This window comes from Phyllobates terribilis, unplaced genomic scaffold (genome assembly GCF_046119375.1).
Source record: "Phyllobates terribilis strain yellow unplaced genomic scaffold, ASM4611937v1 Scaffold_9__5_contigs__length_417890890, whole genome shotgun sequence".
NCBI lineage: Eukaryota > Metazoa > Chordata > Amphibia > Anura > Dendrobatidae > Phyllobates > Phyllobates terribilis.
The window spans coordinates 278460063-278477275 of record NW_027362769.1 but is presented as its reverse complement, the minus strand read 5'-3'; the positions used below and the strand labels follow the sequence as shown (position 1 = coordinate 278477275).

Sequence of the window (17213 nt, the reverse complement as noted above, 5' to 3'; positions counted from 1 at the left end):
AATCCCAACCCTAATACAACCCTAACAGTAACCCTAGCACAACCCTGGACCTGTGCTCAATGACAACATTGGGGGAGCTGCGACAATGTAGAGTCAGTTTGAGCTAATGTACATGGGGATGGGCATAATGGAAAGATTTTAATTGGAGTTTGTTACAAGCCTCATAATATAGCTGGTAGAGGACAAAATGCTGCAACAAATTAAAAATGCAGCAAACAATAAGGCTGTGTGCCCACGATGCGTTTTTTAAGCGTTTCCGCAGCGTCAAAAACGCTGCAGAAACGCTTAAAAAACGCATGGTAGAAGGCCTGCCATGTTCCCCAATGATAATCCGCATGTGCTGTGCACATGCTGCGGAAATTTCCGCTGCGGATTATCATTGCGGAAAAAAACGCAGCACTACCAATTATTTTGCGGAAGTGCTGCGTTTTCGCCGCCATTGACTTGCATTAGAACGCATGGATTACGCATCACGGTATATGTAGATGTGCTTTCCATGCGTTCTAATGTGCGGATGGTATCCAGGTCTAGAGAAGAGGAGACTCTCCTCCGGACCTGGGTACCATAGAAAACTGTAAAAAAAAAGAATAAGATAAAAAATAAATATATACTTACCTTCTGGCAGCCCCCACTGCACTCCTCCTCTCATGCCGGCACTTTGCGATGGACTGAAGGACCTGCGCTGACGTCATAGTCATGTGACGGGTCACACGACGCTGACGTCGGCAGGTCCTTCAGTGTAACGCGATCTGCCGGGAGCCGGGACGGTGAAGCAAGACTGCGGGGGCCATCAGAAGGTAAGTATAGATTTATTTTTTATTTTTTGACATTCTCTCGGGTCACACTATATAAATCCATGCTGTTTGCATGGATTTTTATAGTGTGACCAAGTTGACAAGCACTTTCAAAGTGATGCTAAAATTGCTTGGAAAGCGCTTGTCAATCCGCATGCGGAAATGCAAGTTAAGAACGCTTCACTTCCGCATGTCCCTGGCAGGAAAACGCATGTACAATCCGCATGCGTTTTTTTCTGCCAGGGAGATGCAGAAACACTCAGGAAAAAATCCTGAGCATTTCTGCATCGTGGGCACATAGCCTAATAGGGTTCTTATTATGGGGGATTTTAACTATCAAGATATTCAATGGGACATAGAATTGTCCAATTGTGCTAAAAGCTGCAAGTTCTTATCCATAGCTCAGGACAATTACCTCTCTCAGCTGGTAGATGAACCAACCAGGGGAGGTAATCTGCTGGATCTGGCGCTGTCAAATAGACCAGATACAGTTTCAGATCTACAGGTCCAGGAACATTTGGGAAACACTGACCACAATATGGTAAGTTTCAATGTAATATTCAATAAAACATTTCAAAAAGGAAATGCAAAAACCTGTAACTTTAGGAAAGCTGATTTCAACAAATTAAGGGAAGAACTTAATCGTGTAGACTGGGACCATGTCATGGTAACTGGGGAAACCAAACGTAAATGGGGCATGTTTAAGGAAATACTATTAGAATCCTGTAGAAAATGTATACTCTCTGGTAATAAAATGTCCAGGAATAAAAAGAAACCATTATGAATAAATAAGACAGTACATAGTTTAATAAGACAAAAACAAAGGGCATTCAAAATCTTGAAGGCCGAGAATACAGAAGTAGCATTTCAGGAGTATAAAGACCTAAATAAGAAATGTAAAAAAGAAATCAAGCTACCAAAATTATCTACAGAGTAACAAATCGCCAGCGACATTAAAATAAATTCCAAAAATTTTTATACATACATCAATGCCAAAATGAAAAAATCAGATGGTATCGGCCCCTTAAAAGATGATAATAAGATAATTATAGAGGACAAAGAAAAGGTTGAGATATTAAACAGGCACTTTTTATCCATGTTCACCAACAAACCGTCCGTTCCAGGGATCTTTCAACAGGGCAAAAATCAAAGTTCACAACCTAATATAACTATTTTAACACAAAAAGAAGTCCGCCTGCGACTGAGCAACTTAAACATTGACAAATCCCCCTGCCCAGATGGTATTCATCCACGGATACTGAGGGAATTGAGCTCAGTAATTCACAAACCACTGTATCTCATTCTTAGACTCTCTTGTAACAGGGGTAGTGCCACAGGATTGGAGGATAGCTGATGTGGTACCGATATTTAAGAAAGGTAAGAAGGTGGATTAAGGTAACTACCGTCCGGTAAGTCTGACATCAGTAGTGTGCAAAGTTTTTGAGGGCATCATAAGAGATGACCTGCAGAGTTATATCGCAGAGAGTAATATAATAAATGATAATCAGCACGGATTCATGAAAAATAGGTAGTATCTAACCTACATGTTGGTGTTCTATGAGGAGGTAAGTGCAAATCTGGATGTTGGTAATGCGGCTGATGTGATTTATCTGGAATTTGCAAAAGCATTCGATACTGTACCGCATAACAGCCTAAGGCTATGTGCACATGATGCGGAAATTCCCGCCAAAATCCGCATGCGTCTTTTTCTCTCCCTGGCAGAAAAAAAGCATGCGGAATTGACATGCGTTTTTTTCTGCCAGGGAGAAGCATTTTAGCTTTTTTACATGCGTTTTAAGCATGCGTATTTTCAAGCACTTTTACAAGCGATTTTGAGCATCACTTGGAAAAGGGCTTGACAAGTTGGTCACACAATATAAATCCATGCAACTGGAGATCTCATTTACATGTATAAATATATATTAACTACAGAGTTCCACCAATGGAATCCTATATGGTAATTCTGGTCGTAAACTCAATATTAACATGGCACACACTCTTTTTCCACAGGAAATTGATCCACAAAAAAAGAATTTATACGAGTATATTGTTGGACCATAAAATAAACTTTATTATATCAAAAAATGAATTAAAAACTGTAAAATACAATGCTTCACAAAAAGAGAGGGCAAAGAATTAATTGACATACACAAACAATAGGAAAATACTTTATTAAAAAAATAGAATATATAATATGAAGAGGACGTGACCCTAATAGGTTGTTCAACAATCCCCCCCCCCAAAAAAAAAAAAATTCCTACTAAAATAGCCTATATTATGTAAACAAACCCAATTTGTGACTGAATCACATGTTATGTGCATATAATAAAGAATGTATTGAAAGTTGAGTACCACCTGTGTAATACAGGAATAAAAAGGTATAGACTGACATGTTTATAGAATAAACAACTGTCAATCAGAGACACTTATGCACAAAACTTTCAAATATATAGATGAATGAATTAAATAAAAAAATAAATACTGAAAAGTTTTTTACCTTTTATTTCCTCTAGCCTTCTAGGTGCTCCCTGAAGAAGGCTAGACGAAACGCGCGTCTGGGTGACGGGCGGTCTTTTGCACATAGCACTTTATTAAGGTAAAAACTTTTCAGTATTTATTCTTTTATTTATTCATTCATCTATATATTTTAATTTTTTCTGCATAAGTGTCTCTGATGGACAGTTATTTATTCTATAAACATGTCAGTCTATACCTATTTATTCCTGTATTACACAGGTGGTACTCAATTTTCAATACATTCTTTATTATATGCACATAATATGTGATTCAGTCACAAATTGGCTTTGTTTACATCCTATAGGCTATTTTAGTAGCAAAAAAAAATTGGGGGGGGGGGGATTGTTGAACAACCTATTAGGGTCAAGTCCTCTTCATATCATATATTCTATTTTTTTTGATAAAGTATTTTCCTATTAATTGTTTGTGCATGTCAATTAATTTTTTGCCCGCTCTTTTTTGTGAAGCATTGTATTTTACAGTTTTTAATTCATTTTTGATATAATAAAGTTTATTTTATGGTCCAACAATATACTCGTATAAATTCTTTTTTTGGGGATCAATTTCCTGTGGAAAAAGAGTGTGTGCCATGTATAAATATATTTGTGGTCAGTACAAAGAACTAGCACATGACTTATTCCTTCCAAAGATCATACTAAGGACAAGGGGGCACTCATTACGAGTGGAAGAAAGGCGATTCCGGCACTGAAACAGGAAAAGGTTCTTTACAGTCAGAGCAGTTGGACTGTGCAATGCCCTACCACAAGAGGTAGTGATGGCCGACACTATAACAGCTTTCAAAAAAGGTCTGGATGATTTCCTCGATACACATAACATTGTGAGTTACAGTTAAATTAGACAAAATATTACACCTATAGTAGTACAATAATACGATAATAGTAATTACATAACTAGTATCATAATTAGGTTTGATCCAGGGTTCTAAGACTGATCGCCTTTTCTCGGGGTCAAGAAGGAATTTTTCCCCGTAATGCAAATTGGCTGAATGTGTCCTGGGGTTTTTGCCTTCTTCTGGATCAACAGATTTAAGAATAGGGATTTAAGTAATACCACTATTAGAAACATAAGAGTAATACAAAATATAAAACTAATTAAAAAATTATAAGCGGGCACATCTTTAATTGTAATAGTGCAGCAATAATAAAAACGGTAATAATAAGTTTGTGATTCCTAGTCCCAGTAAGTTAGTATGTTATGCAGGGAGTACAATTCGGGGAGAAAGGTTGAACTGGATGGACCTAGGTCTTTATTCAACCTACAGTACAGACCAAAAGTTTGGACACACCTTCTCATTTAAAGATTTTTCTGTATTTTCATGACTTTGAAAATTGTACATTCACACTGAAGGCATCAAAACTATGAACTAACACATGTGGAATTATATACTTAACAAAAAAGTGTGAAACAACTGAAAATATGTCTTATATTCTAGGTTCTTCAAAGTAACCACCTTTTGCTTTGATGACTGCTTTGCACACTCTTGGCATTCTCTTGATGAGCTTCAAGAGGTAGTCACCAGAAATGGTTTTCTCTTCACAGGTGTGCCCTGTCAGGTTTAATAAGTGGGATTTCTTGCCTTATAAATGGGGTTGGGACCATCAGTTGTGTTGTGCAGAAGTCAGGTGGATACAAAGCTGATAGTCCTACTGAATAGACTGTTAGAATTTGTATTATGGCAAGAAAAAAGCTAAGTAAAGAAAAAACGAGTGGCCATCATTACTTTAAGAAATGAAGGTCAGTCAGTCTGAAAAATTGGGCAAACTTTGAAAGTGTCCCCAAGTGCAGTTGCAAAAACCATCAAGCGCTACAAAGAAACTGGCTCATATGAGGACCGCCCCAGGAAAGGAAGACCAAGAGTCACCTCTGCTTCTGAGGATAAGTTTATCCGAGTCACCAGCCTCAGAAATCGCAGGTTAACAGCAGCTCGGATTTGTGACCAGGACAATGCCACACAGCGTTCTAGCATCAGACACATCTCTACAACAACTGTTAAGAGGAGACTTTGTGCAGCAGGCCTTCATGGTAAAATAGCTGCTAGGAAACCACTGCTAAGGACAGGCAACAAGCAGAAGAGACAAGTTTGGGCTAAAGAACACAAGGAATGGACATTAGACCAGTGGAAATCTGTGCTTTGGTCTGATGAGTCCAAATTTGAGATCTTTGGTTCCAATCACCGTGTCTTTGTGCGACGCAGAAAAGGTGAACGGATGGATTCTACATGCCTGGTTCCCACCATGAAGCATGGAGGAGGAGGTGTGATGGTGTGGGGGTGCTTTGCTGGTGACACTGTTGGGGATTTATTCAAAATTGAAGGCATACTGAACCAGCATGGCTACCAAAGCATCTTGCAGCGGCATGCTATTCCATCCGGTTTGCGTTTAGTTGGACCATCATTTATTTTTCAACAGGACAATGACCCCAAACACACCTCCAGGCCGTGTAAGGGCTATTTGATCAAGACGGAGAGTGATGGAGTGCTACACCAGATGACCTGGTCTCCACAGTCACCAGACCTGAACCCAATCGAGATGGTTTGGGGTGAGCTGGACCGCAGAGTGAAGGCAAAAGGGCCAACAAGTGCTAAGCATCTCTGGCAACTCCTTCAAGATTGTTGGAAGACCATTTCCGGTGACTACCTCTTGAAGCTCATCAAGAGAATGCCAAGAGTGTGCAAAGCAGTCATCAAAGCAAAAGGTGGCTGCTTTGAAGAACCTAGAATATAAGACATATTTTCAGTTGTTTCACACTTTTTTGTTAAGTATATAATTCCACATGTGTTAATTCATAGTTTTGATGCCTTCAGTGTGAATGTACAATTTTCAAAGTCATGAAAATACAGAAAAATCTTTAAATGAGAAGGTGTGTCCAAACTTTTGGTCTGTACTGTACATTACTATGTTACTATGTAATCCTAACCCTAGCACAAACCTAACCCTACAGTTTATTTTTTATGCCGTTCCTCGTGCGGCATAAGTGATTAGACAACTTTATTCTTCGGGTCGGTGCAATTACAGCGATGCCAGATGTATATCGGGTTTTTATAATTGACAGCTGTCACACACTAAAAAAAACTTTTTTTTTGCAAAGGCTAGTTTTTGCATCGCCATATTTTGAGAGCTATAATTTTTCCATATTACAGAGTCATGTAAGAGAGTGATAACCGGCACCACGTGTGCAGAGCGTACCTTTCAGTGCGGAGCTCCGAAGTCAGTGACAGCTGAAGCAGCTACCCTCGTTAGCAGGTGTAGCATCTTCAAAGGCCTTACCTGGACCCGTAGAAGCGTGCTTGGCATGCGAAACGGCCATCGTCCGACTGTGGACCAGCTACCCCGCATCCATGTTTTAATCGTTATGTGAATTAAAGAAGATTTTTACCTCATCCAGTGTGCCACCCCGTGCATTTGTACGTGGCTGAGAGTCATGTAAAGGCTTGTTTTTCGCAGGACAAATTGAAGGAGTTTTTTTGTACCATTTTCGGACGCGTGACATTTTTTGATCGCTTTCTATTCCGATTTTTGGGAGGCAGAATAAACAAAAACCAACAATTCAAGAATTGTTTTTTTTTTTTTTTTTTATGCCGTTCTGCGTGTGGTAAAATTGATAAGGCAGCGTTATTCTTAGGGTCAGTACGTTTACAGCAATACTACATTTATATCTTTTTTTATGTTTTGGTGTTTTTACACGATAAAAACTATTTTATAGAAAAAATAAATTTTTTTGCATTGCTTTATTCTGAGAGCTAGTACTTTTTTATTTTTCGGCTGATGGAGCTATATGGCAGCTTGTTTTTTTGCGGGACAAGATGACGTTTTCAGCGGTACTATTTTTATTTACATTCGCCTTTTTGATCGCGTTTTATTCCATTTTTTGTTTGGCTGTATGATGATAAAGTATCCTTTTATGCTACGTTTTTTATTTTTTACCGTGCTCATTAAAGGGGTTAACTAGTGGGACAGTTTTATAGGTCACGTCGTTCCAGACGCAGCGATACCAAATATGTCTACTTTTATTTTATTTTTTTCATAGTAATATTTATTTATGGGTACAGTATATATATTTTTTGGATTATTTTTTCATTTTTTTTTTATATTTTTACAAAAAAAAAATTTTTTCACTTTCTGATGTTTTTCCACTTTATCCCACTATGGGACTTTCATTTTTTGCAGGCTGATCGCTTGCATAGCATGGGGATGCAGTAGCATCCCCTATGCTATGCAGTCTGTCAGCCCTGCAGACACAAGTTAGATAGATTGTGCACTGAGCTCGATCTATCTAACTTGCTGGTGCCTGGTGACCCGGATGTCGTCATGACAACATTGGGTCACCATGGCAAAGATCGGACCCCGTGCTCACAGCACGGGGTCTCCGATCCAAGGTAAGAGGGGCGCTCTTACCTCTGCCTGCCCCGGAAATGCTGCAATCGACTTTCATCACAGCATTTGGGGAGTTAAAGGAGCGGTCCACTTCAATTGAATAGGAGGCGGATGTGCAGTACCCCGCGACGGCCACTACAGGTGGACGGCCAAGCATCACAGGTAAACACTTCCGGCCGCCAGCACCGATAACAGCAGATTGGCGAGGGTGCCGCGTGCTGAACCTCGGCTGATCATAAATTGATGCAAAATCAGCTGACACCTGGCGGAGATCGCGCCAGCACAGCCTCTGTGCCGGCGCTATCACCAAGGCGTAATAATACGTACCTGGTCATTAAGTCACAGGGCGCAGGTACGTATTAGTACTCCCTGCATCAGAAAGGGGTTAAGAAGCCCTCCTACTCTGCACTCATTACCTGTTTTACCAGTATTAATTGCACCTGTTTGAACTTGTTACCTGTATAAACGACATCTGTCCACATAATCAATGACACTCCAACCTCTCTACCATGGCCAAGACCAAAGAGCTGTCAAAATTGTAGACCTGCACAAAGCTGGGATGAGCTACAGGACAATAGGCAAAGAGCTTTGTGAGAAGGCAACAGCTGTTGGCACAATTATTAGAAAATGGAAGAAACACAAGATGACTGTCAATCTTCCTCAGTCTGGGGCTCTATGCAAGATCTCGACTTGGGTGGGAAGGATGATTCTGAGAAAGGTCAGGAATCAACACAGAACTACACGGTAGGGCATGGTCAATAACCTGAAGAGAGCTGGGCCCACATCTCAAACATTACAGTTAGTAATACACTACGCCGTCATGGATTAAAATCCTGAACGGCACACAAGGTCCCCCTGCTCATGTCAGCACATGTCAAGGCCTGTTTGTAGGTCACCAATGACTATCTGGATGCTCCAGAGGAGGCATGGGAGAAAGTCATGTGGTCAGATGAGACAAAAATAGAACTTTCTGGTATGAACTCCACTCGCCATGTTTGAACAAAGAAGGAGCATGAGTACAACTCCAAGAATACTGTCCCAACCATGTAGCATGGTGGGGAAGCATCTTACTTTGGGGGGGCTTTTCTACAAAGAGGTCAGGACGACTGCACCATATTGAAGGGAGGATGGATGTGGTCATGTATCGCGACATTTTGTCCAACTACCTCCTTTCCTCAGTAAGAGCATTGAAGTTAGGTCGTGGCTGGGTCTTTCAGCATGACAATGACCCGAAACCCACAGCCAGAGAAACTAAGGAGTGGCTCCTTAAGAAGCATTTCAGGTCCTGGAGTGGCCTAGCCAGTCTACAGAACTGAACCCAATAGAAAATCTTTGGAGGCAGCTGAAACTCAATGTCGCCCAGCGACAGCCTCGAAACCTGAAAGATTTGGAGCAGATCTGTATGGAGGAGTGGGCCAAAATCCCTGCTGCAGTGTGTGCAAACTTGGTCAAGAACTACGGGAAACGTCGGACTTCTGTAATTGCAAACAAATATTAAGTTCTGTTTTTCTATTGTGTCAAATACTTATTTCATGCAATAAAATGCTAATTAATTATGTAAAAATTATACAATATAATTTTCAGGATTTTTTTTTAGATTCTGTGTCTCACAGCTGAAGTGTACCTATGATAACAATTACAGACCTCTCCATTCTTTGTAGGTGGGAAAACTTGTAAAATCGGCAGTGTATCTAATACTTATTTTCCCCACTGAATATATATATTTTTTTATTTATTTGTGTATATATATATATATATATATATATATATATATATATATATATATATATACACATATATATACATATCTTTAATTTATTATGCTATGTCTCTGATCTATACTTTGTAGTGTGGCGATGTTCTCACTGTGCAGTAATGAGCAGTGACCCAAAGAAAGTCCAACTTAAACATCTTTAATTGCCAAAAACTCACAACTCAAATGCAAAAGCTGTCCTCCGGATCGCAGCCGGGATATCCATACAGTATAAACCTGCTGCCGTTGGAGACGGCCGTGCCGTGTCACTTAGGGTGCATCAGATACGTCGCCTTCACAGGCCTGTGCTCAGCTTTACACAGGCTTGCAGTGCAGAGCTTCCTGCTCTGCTGCTAGCAATCCCAACACTGACACACCCAAACCTTTGCTGCAGGTTTTTAAATGGAATCTGTTGCCATGAGCCACATGCAAGACCCGGGCTGGAGGGAGTGGACTGCCCCACTGCCACCTATAGTTCACTCCCAAAATAAAAACCCATGCCGACTTTCTTAAATCCAAATTAGCCAAATAGTTTGACCAAGTCCAAACTTTACTTTTATTCTGCACTGCAACCAAAGCGGTTTCTGTGATTGTAATGCACTCCAGCGGGTTCAATATGCTTATATGCACATCCTGGGGAATACGTACCGTCCCTCGCATATGATCCCTCTCACTGCCTCACAACTTTTACAATTTTTCTAGTGGCTATCAGAACAAGGCTCGGGATGAGCTGAAAAGTCTTTTATTTGAAGTCACACTTTCCATACTGTGTTAACTGCTTAAAGGCAGCCTGTCAGGTTCCATGTACCCCCAGAACCACCGGCAGTTGGGTCTGCATATATAAACACCCTTCCTAACAGTCGCTATATTACATTACACACAAAAACAGATCTTTCGAAACACTATTTTTAAAGTCTGTTTATGATATGTAAATGAGGCCTTAGACTAGTGGATGTGGCGTTACTGTCCCCAGACTAATTCAACTCAATAAAATTTTTAAATTATTTAATTTTCAAGAATATTATTTATTTTTTCATATGCGATCCAAAATTACGTAACGTTTCGACCTTTATATTGGTCTTCCTCAAACACTGTGTATACATAATGAACAAAAGAAAATCACATTACCATCCATGTCAAAAATACATCAGTTTAGTCACACAAAAAAAAATGTCTGTTCAAAAAAATACAATTTCTATATTCTCAAAGAATTGATATGTGGTAGAAATCATAGTATCCAAATGGATATACATCAAGCACAAATACACATATATGTATCTATAAATATACACAAGCAGGAAGTTCAGTGTCATAGTCAATTGTATCACATATTATCTAACATCACTTATTGTACCAATATCAAGAGTATAACTTCTCAAGCGGTATCATTAGTATTTTTTATAAATAAATGAAAAATGGCAAAAAAGGAATTAATCTCCATCCAAATTTAATATGGTAGTGGACCCTTCAAACTTCAGGAAACCTTCACCAGAGATTTGCTAGGAAAAGAAATCAAGAGAGGCAGATAGAACAGGTTATAAAAGATATGAGCTTACCAGATTGGTAGGGAAATACCTCCTGGATTCTGCACTCATGTGAAAAACGTGTACCACGTGTGGATCAGTGCTACCTGTTACCTTGCCCAGCTCGTGTTTTATGCTCTAGCCCCGGAAATAGATGTGTATGACGACATTACCTGATCAAAGCCCCACCCCATTGTGTGTCACATGACCAGTACCTCTGGCGTTATCTCATTCAGCAGAGAGCTCCACCCCCCAACATGTATATCTCCCACTTATAGTGTCATATGACGCTCCTAATAGTACCTTACCCCATTCGCGTCACATGACGTTCCAAGATAATACCTCCCCGGTCGCGTCATCTGACGCTCATAATAGCGCCTCCTCCCACTCACGTTATACGACTCTCTCGGAGATGATTCCCTCCCGCCTCATGATCTTATGCTACAGGAAAGCGCTCACATATAACGCCCCTTATGTATCTGGCCGAAATTCTATATTGACAGATATATATGTATGTACTACCCCTAACAGTGTGACATTATCTTAATTGGGATCATTGTGGTACCTCTCTGGATAAAATATCCTCACATCAATTGATTGTCAGCAAGCTATATAGAAGTGGAGGACAAAAGGAAAAATAAAGGGGAAGAAACGCAGGAGAAAAAACGCAAAAGAAAAAAGGGAAACTAGAGAGAGAGGAGGGGGAGAAAATGGAAGAAAGGCGGGAAAGAAAGGGAGGAGGAGGGGGAAAGGAGGAATTCACAGGTGGGTAGTGGAGGGGAAGAACGAGGGAGGGGCTGGAGAGAGGGGGAGACTTTAAAGATGTATAAACAGAGGAAACCAAAGGAGGGGAAAAAATAGTTGCATACCCATATGTGAAGATCACCACCACCTTTTAACGATTCTGAAAAAGAAAAGAACCAAATTAGAACGTGAATCACAGATAACTTGAAACATCATATTCCTTATTAAGCCCTTTCAGGTGTAACGTTTGGAGGCGAAAAAATCCAAAAGGCTTCCCGTTGTTTTAATGTTTTTATTCGGCTACTCCCTCGTCTGGGAACTCCAATTTGTTCCAGTACCTGAAATGTGAGTTGAGATATTGTATGTTTTGCCTCAATAAAGTGGCAAGGTAGTGGCAGACCGATTGTTTTACACCGTATACTCGACTTATGTTGAAATATTCTATCACGTACAGTGGGTACGGAAAGTATTCAGACTCCTTTAAATTTTTTACTCTTTGTTTCATTGCAGCCATTTGGTAAATTCTAAAAAGTTCATTTTTTTCTCATTAAAGTACACTCTGCACCCCATCTTGATTGAAAAAAAACAGAAATGTAGAAATTTTCACAAATTTATTAAAAAAGAAAAACTGAAATATCACATGGTCATAAGTATTCAGACCCTTTGCTCAGTATTGAGTAGAAGCACCCTTTTGAGCTAGTACAGCCATGAGTCTTCTTGGGAATGATGCAACACGTTTTTCACACCTAGATTTGGGGATCCTCTGCCACTCTTCCTTGCAGATCCTCTCCAGTTCCGTTAGGTTGGAAGGTGAACGTTGGTGGACAGCCATTTTCAGGTCTCTCCAGAGATGCTCAATTGGGTTTAGGTCAGGGCTCTGGCTGGGCCAGACAAGAATGGTCACATAGTTGTTCTGAAGCCACTCCTTTGTTATTTTAGCTGTGTGCTTAGGGTCATTGTCTTGTTGGAAGGTGAACCTTCGGCCAAGTCTGAGGTCCAGAGCACTTTTGAAGAGGTTTTCATCCAGGATATCTCTGTTATTGGCCGCATTCATGTTTCCTTCAATTGCAACCAGTCGTCCTGTCCCTGAAGCTGAAAAACACCCCCATAGCATGATGCTGCCACCACGTTTCACTGTTGGGATTGTATTGGGCAGGTCATGAGCGGTGCCTGGTTTTCTCCACACATACTGCTTAGAATTATCACCAAAAAGTTCTTTCTTTGTCTCATCAGACCAGAGAATCTTATTTCTCATACTCTTGGAGTCCTTCTTGTGTTTCTGAGCAAACTCTATGCAGGCTTTCATATGTCTTGCACTGAGGAGAGGCTTCCGTTGGGCCACTCGGCCATAAAAGCCTGACTGGTGGAGGGCTGCAGTGATAGTTGACTTTGTGGAACTTTCTTCCATCTCCCTACTGCATCTCTGGAGCTCAGCCACAGTCATCTTGGGGTTCTTCTTTACCTCTCTCACCAAGGATCTTCTCCCACGATTGCTCAGTTTGGCTGGACGGCCAGGTCTAGGAAGACTTCTGGTGGTCCCAAACTTCTTCCATTTAAGGATTATGGAGGCCACTGTGCTCTTAGGAACCTTGAGTAATGCAGAAATTCTTTTATAACCTTGGCCAGATATGTGCCTTGCCACAATTCTGCCTCTGAGCTCCTTGGGCAGTTCCTTTGAGTTCATGATTCTCATTTGGTCTGACATGCACTGTGAACTGTGAGGTCTTATATAGACAGGTGTGTGCCTTTCCAAATCAAGTCCTATCAGTTTAATTAAACACAGCTGGACTCCAATGAAGGAGTAGAACAATCTCAAGGAGGATTGCAAGGAAATGGACAGCATGTGACTTAAATATGAGTGTCTGAGCAAAGGGTCTGAATACTTATGACCATGTGATATTTCAGCTTTAGTTTTTTAATAAATTTTGCAAAAATTTCTACATTTCTGTTTTTTTTTCAGTCAAGATGGGGTGCAGATTGTACTTTAATGAGAAAAAAAAATTAACTTTTTAGAATTTACCAAATGTTTGCAATGAAACAAAGAGTGAACAATTTAAAGGGGTCTGAATACTTTCCGTACCCACTGTATATGTTGTGTGGTCTCCCCCACATACATCAAGCCACAAGGACATTTTATGCTATAGACCACATAGGATATCTCACATGTAAAAAATCCCTTAATGGGTATCCCTTCACCTGTGTGCGGATGATATACTTTATCATGTTTCTATATGTGGTAACATTGAAGGCACTGAAGACATGGAAAAGTTCCATTTCTCCTAGATGACAAAAACCGTTGTGTGGGTAATTTAATTCCCGAACCTACATCTGCTTTGACTAACCTGTCTTTTAAATTTGTTGGTCTCCTGAAACAGGGTAAAACAGGACTCTGGAACTCCTCTACTCCTGGACAGCCTCGTGCCAAAATGTGCTAATATCTACGGATTTGGTGATGTATTTTATATGCAAAAGGGTGGAAATCGTGGATAAATGCCAGTCGTTTACCTAGTATCCTCATTGGTGCCTGGTCAGCTTCTCCTGCTATAGAGAGTGTTTGTTCCGGATATCCCCTACTGCGAAATTTACTCTGCATTTCCTTCAACCTTATTTCTCGCTGAACAGGTTCTGTCTGAAACTATTCTTTCCACTCTTTTAAATTGGGACTTTGGAATGCCTTTTTAATGGCTGTGGGATGGCAACTTTCATAATATAGCAGACTATTGCGATCTGTTTCCTTAGTGTATGAATCAAAAGTCAAAAAAAAAATTATTCATACAATACAATTTTGAGCATGTCCATATAAAAAGATCTGACCAAACCAGCATGTCCTGTTCATTTAAGTAGATCATTTACTTCTGAGAGTCCGTTATCAAGCACTATAGAGGTATACAAACTATTTATATCCCACGTCACCAGGATACTCTCAGCGGGAATATCCAAATTCTTGATCGATCCTATAAAATCACCTGTGTTTCAAATAAATGATTTAGTACCCCAAATTAGAGGTGTAAGTGCTTTCTCTAGTAGTATAGATAATGGGGATAATATGGATTCAGTTTATGCAATAATTGGTCGTCCAGGGGGATTATTTAATCGTTTATGTATTTTTGGAAGAGTGTAAAAAACGGGAGTAATAGGATTACTTTTAGTCAAAAATTCATATGTTTTCATATCTATCACTCCTAAACCCAGATATTGTTGTAAAGTACACTCTATTTTTCTTGAAATATTCGAAGATGGATCACATTTCAAAGGTAAGTACACATTATCATCCTGTAATTGTGATAAAATCTCAATAACATAACACTTAGTGTCCATAATCACGATTGCTCCCCCCTTATCCACAGGTTTTATGGTCAAATCCTTATCCTCCATCAATGAATCAAGGGCTTGTTTATCCAAACTACTCAAATTTGATGTACAATGTAAATGGCCCTTATCAATTTCCCGTTTAAAACTGGCAACTTCACTTTCTATCAACTTAAAGAAATAAAAATGCTCATGATTTAATGGTCTTAACGGTTGATCATCTCCAGAAATCAATATCAACTAAGTCCAAAATAGATGAAATTGAATCCCAACTAAAAACAACGTTGAAAGCAGAGGATTTTACCTCTTTGAAGGAAAAGATAGAGAATAATCTTGTAAACCATCATCAAGAATCGGAAAAGAGGAAACAGTCCAAGTTTATTAGAGACGCCAAGGACTATATACAGAACTGAGTTTACAGAAGGCAGGAAACCAGACGCTTCTTCTCCCGAGGTCGATGAGTTTCACCAGACACTTCATACTCCAGTACGGACAGCGAAAGGTATACAAGAGAAAATCATCAACAACCGACTTTTTTAGGATCAAAACACAGGTACAATCGAAGAAGAAATTGCGACGGGGAGGACAAGGGAGGAGAAGACATGACTTTTCAAAGAGTAACCAGATCACAGGTATAAGAACTCTACTTCCGGTTAATATTTCGCCTAAAACTTTAGGCCCTGCACAATTAGCAGTATTACAAAAAGGATTATCTTTTTGTCCATCATATAGGTTTAATTTCTTTAAGTTGGACATGGATTTATAAAGATTTTATAGGAATATAAGATTGAGGGCATTTTTCAATAAAGAGAATGGACATTTGAACACCAGCGAACCTAGTAAGGCATTAGTTTCTATATAATCATTTGGTCTTAGAGTGAAAAGTAGCTTTATGCCACCAAAAAATAATCACCCTGTGCAAATGTTTATTTCTTTGCTAGAAAGTGAGGTTGCCAGTTTTAAACGGGAAATTGATAAGGGCCATTTACATTGTACATCAAATTTGAGTAGTTTGGATAAACAAGCCCTTGATTCATTGATGGAGGATAAGGATTTGACCATAAAACCTGCGGATAAGGGGGGAGCAATCGAGATTATGGACACTAAGTATTATGTTAATGAGATTTTGCACATCTGTCAGCCCATCTGTCGTGCCAGTCTGCTTCGGCTGTCAGCCCTGTGGGAGTCGCCTGCTCTTACATGAGGTCGGTCCCAGAGTGGCACCTGGTTAACCTTCCCGGTCCCTCCTTGGTTCAAGGAGTCGACTAAGCCGTCGTATAGCCAGGGTCGGTCCGGGTAGGCACTTCGTTACGCCCCTCTGGTCCCTCCAGATGGTTCCACCATCCGGACCCGTAACGGTAAAAGTTTGTATACCTCTATAGTGCATGATAAGGGACTCTCAGCGGTAGATGATCTACTTAAACGAACAGGACATGCTGGTTTGGTCAGATCTTTTTATATGGACATACTCAAAATTGTATTGTATGAAAAAAAATTCTGTTTCAGGATACGTTTTATCAACAGAAACGGGGAACAGCAATGGGGTCCAATGTGGACCCCCCATATGCAAATTGTTATATAGCGAGTTTCGAGGAGTCTTTCATGTATGTACATCCATTATTTAAACAACATGCGGTGATGTGGAAAAGATTTATAGACGATATTTTTTGCATATGGGGGGCCCATTAAACTCCCTTTTGATCTTTCATGAGTTTTTGAATGATGTGTGGCCAGAAATCAAGTTCACTATTCAATATAGTGAGAATCAAGTGAATTTCTTAGATACTACAGTCATTAAGAGGGAAAGCTCTTTGACTTTTGATTTATACACTAAAGAAACAGATCGCAATAGTCTTCTATATTATGAAAGTTGCCATCCCACAGCCACTAAAAAAGCCATTCCAAAGTCCCAATTTAAAAGAGTAGAAAGAATAGTTTCCGACCCCGTTCAGCAAGAAATGAGATAAGAAATGCAGAGTAAATTTCGCAGTAGGGGATATCCGGAACAAACACTCTCTATAGCAGGAGAAACTGACCAGGTACCAATGAGGATACTGGGTAAACGACTGGCATTTGTCCACGATTTCCACCCTTTTGCATATAAAATACATCGCCAAATCCGTAGATATTAGCACATTTTGGCACAAGGCTGTCCAGGAGTAGAGGAATTCCAGAGTCC

General features: G+C 39.9%; 1 protein-coding gene across 3 annotated transcripts in view; it reads right to left on the bottom strand.

The window, feature by feature from the left end:
* The window catches only part of SLC29A4 (solute carrier family 29 member 4), a 524342-nt gene that overhangs the window by 499588 nt on the left and 7541 nt on the right, over positions 1-17213 (bottom strand). Inside the window, exons 1-2 of one of the 3 annotated variants that reach the window (XM_073647823.1) lie at positions 14231-14288; positions 11851-11885 (exon numbers count right to left, since the gene is read on the bottom strand). The exons of 1 other annotated variant lie outside the window; for it this stretch is intronic. In XM_073647823.1, coding sequence (XP_073503924.1) covers positions 11851-11885; positions 14231-14243 — 48 coding nt within the window. In that variant the 5' untranslated portion in view covers positions 14244-14288. Of the gene's footprint in view, positions 1-11850; positions 11886-14230; positions 14289-17213 lie in introns of those variants that run through there. One more of the 3 variants, XM_073647824.1, reaches the window with a different exon arrangement.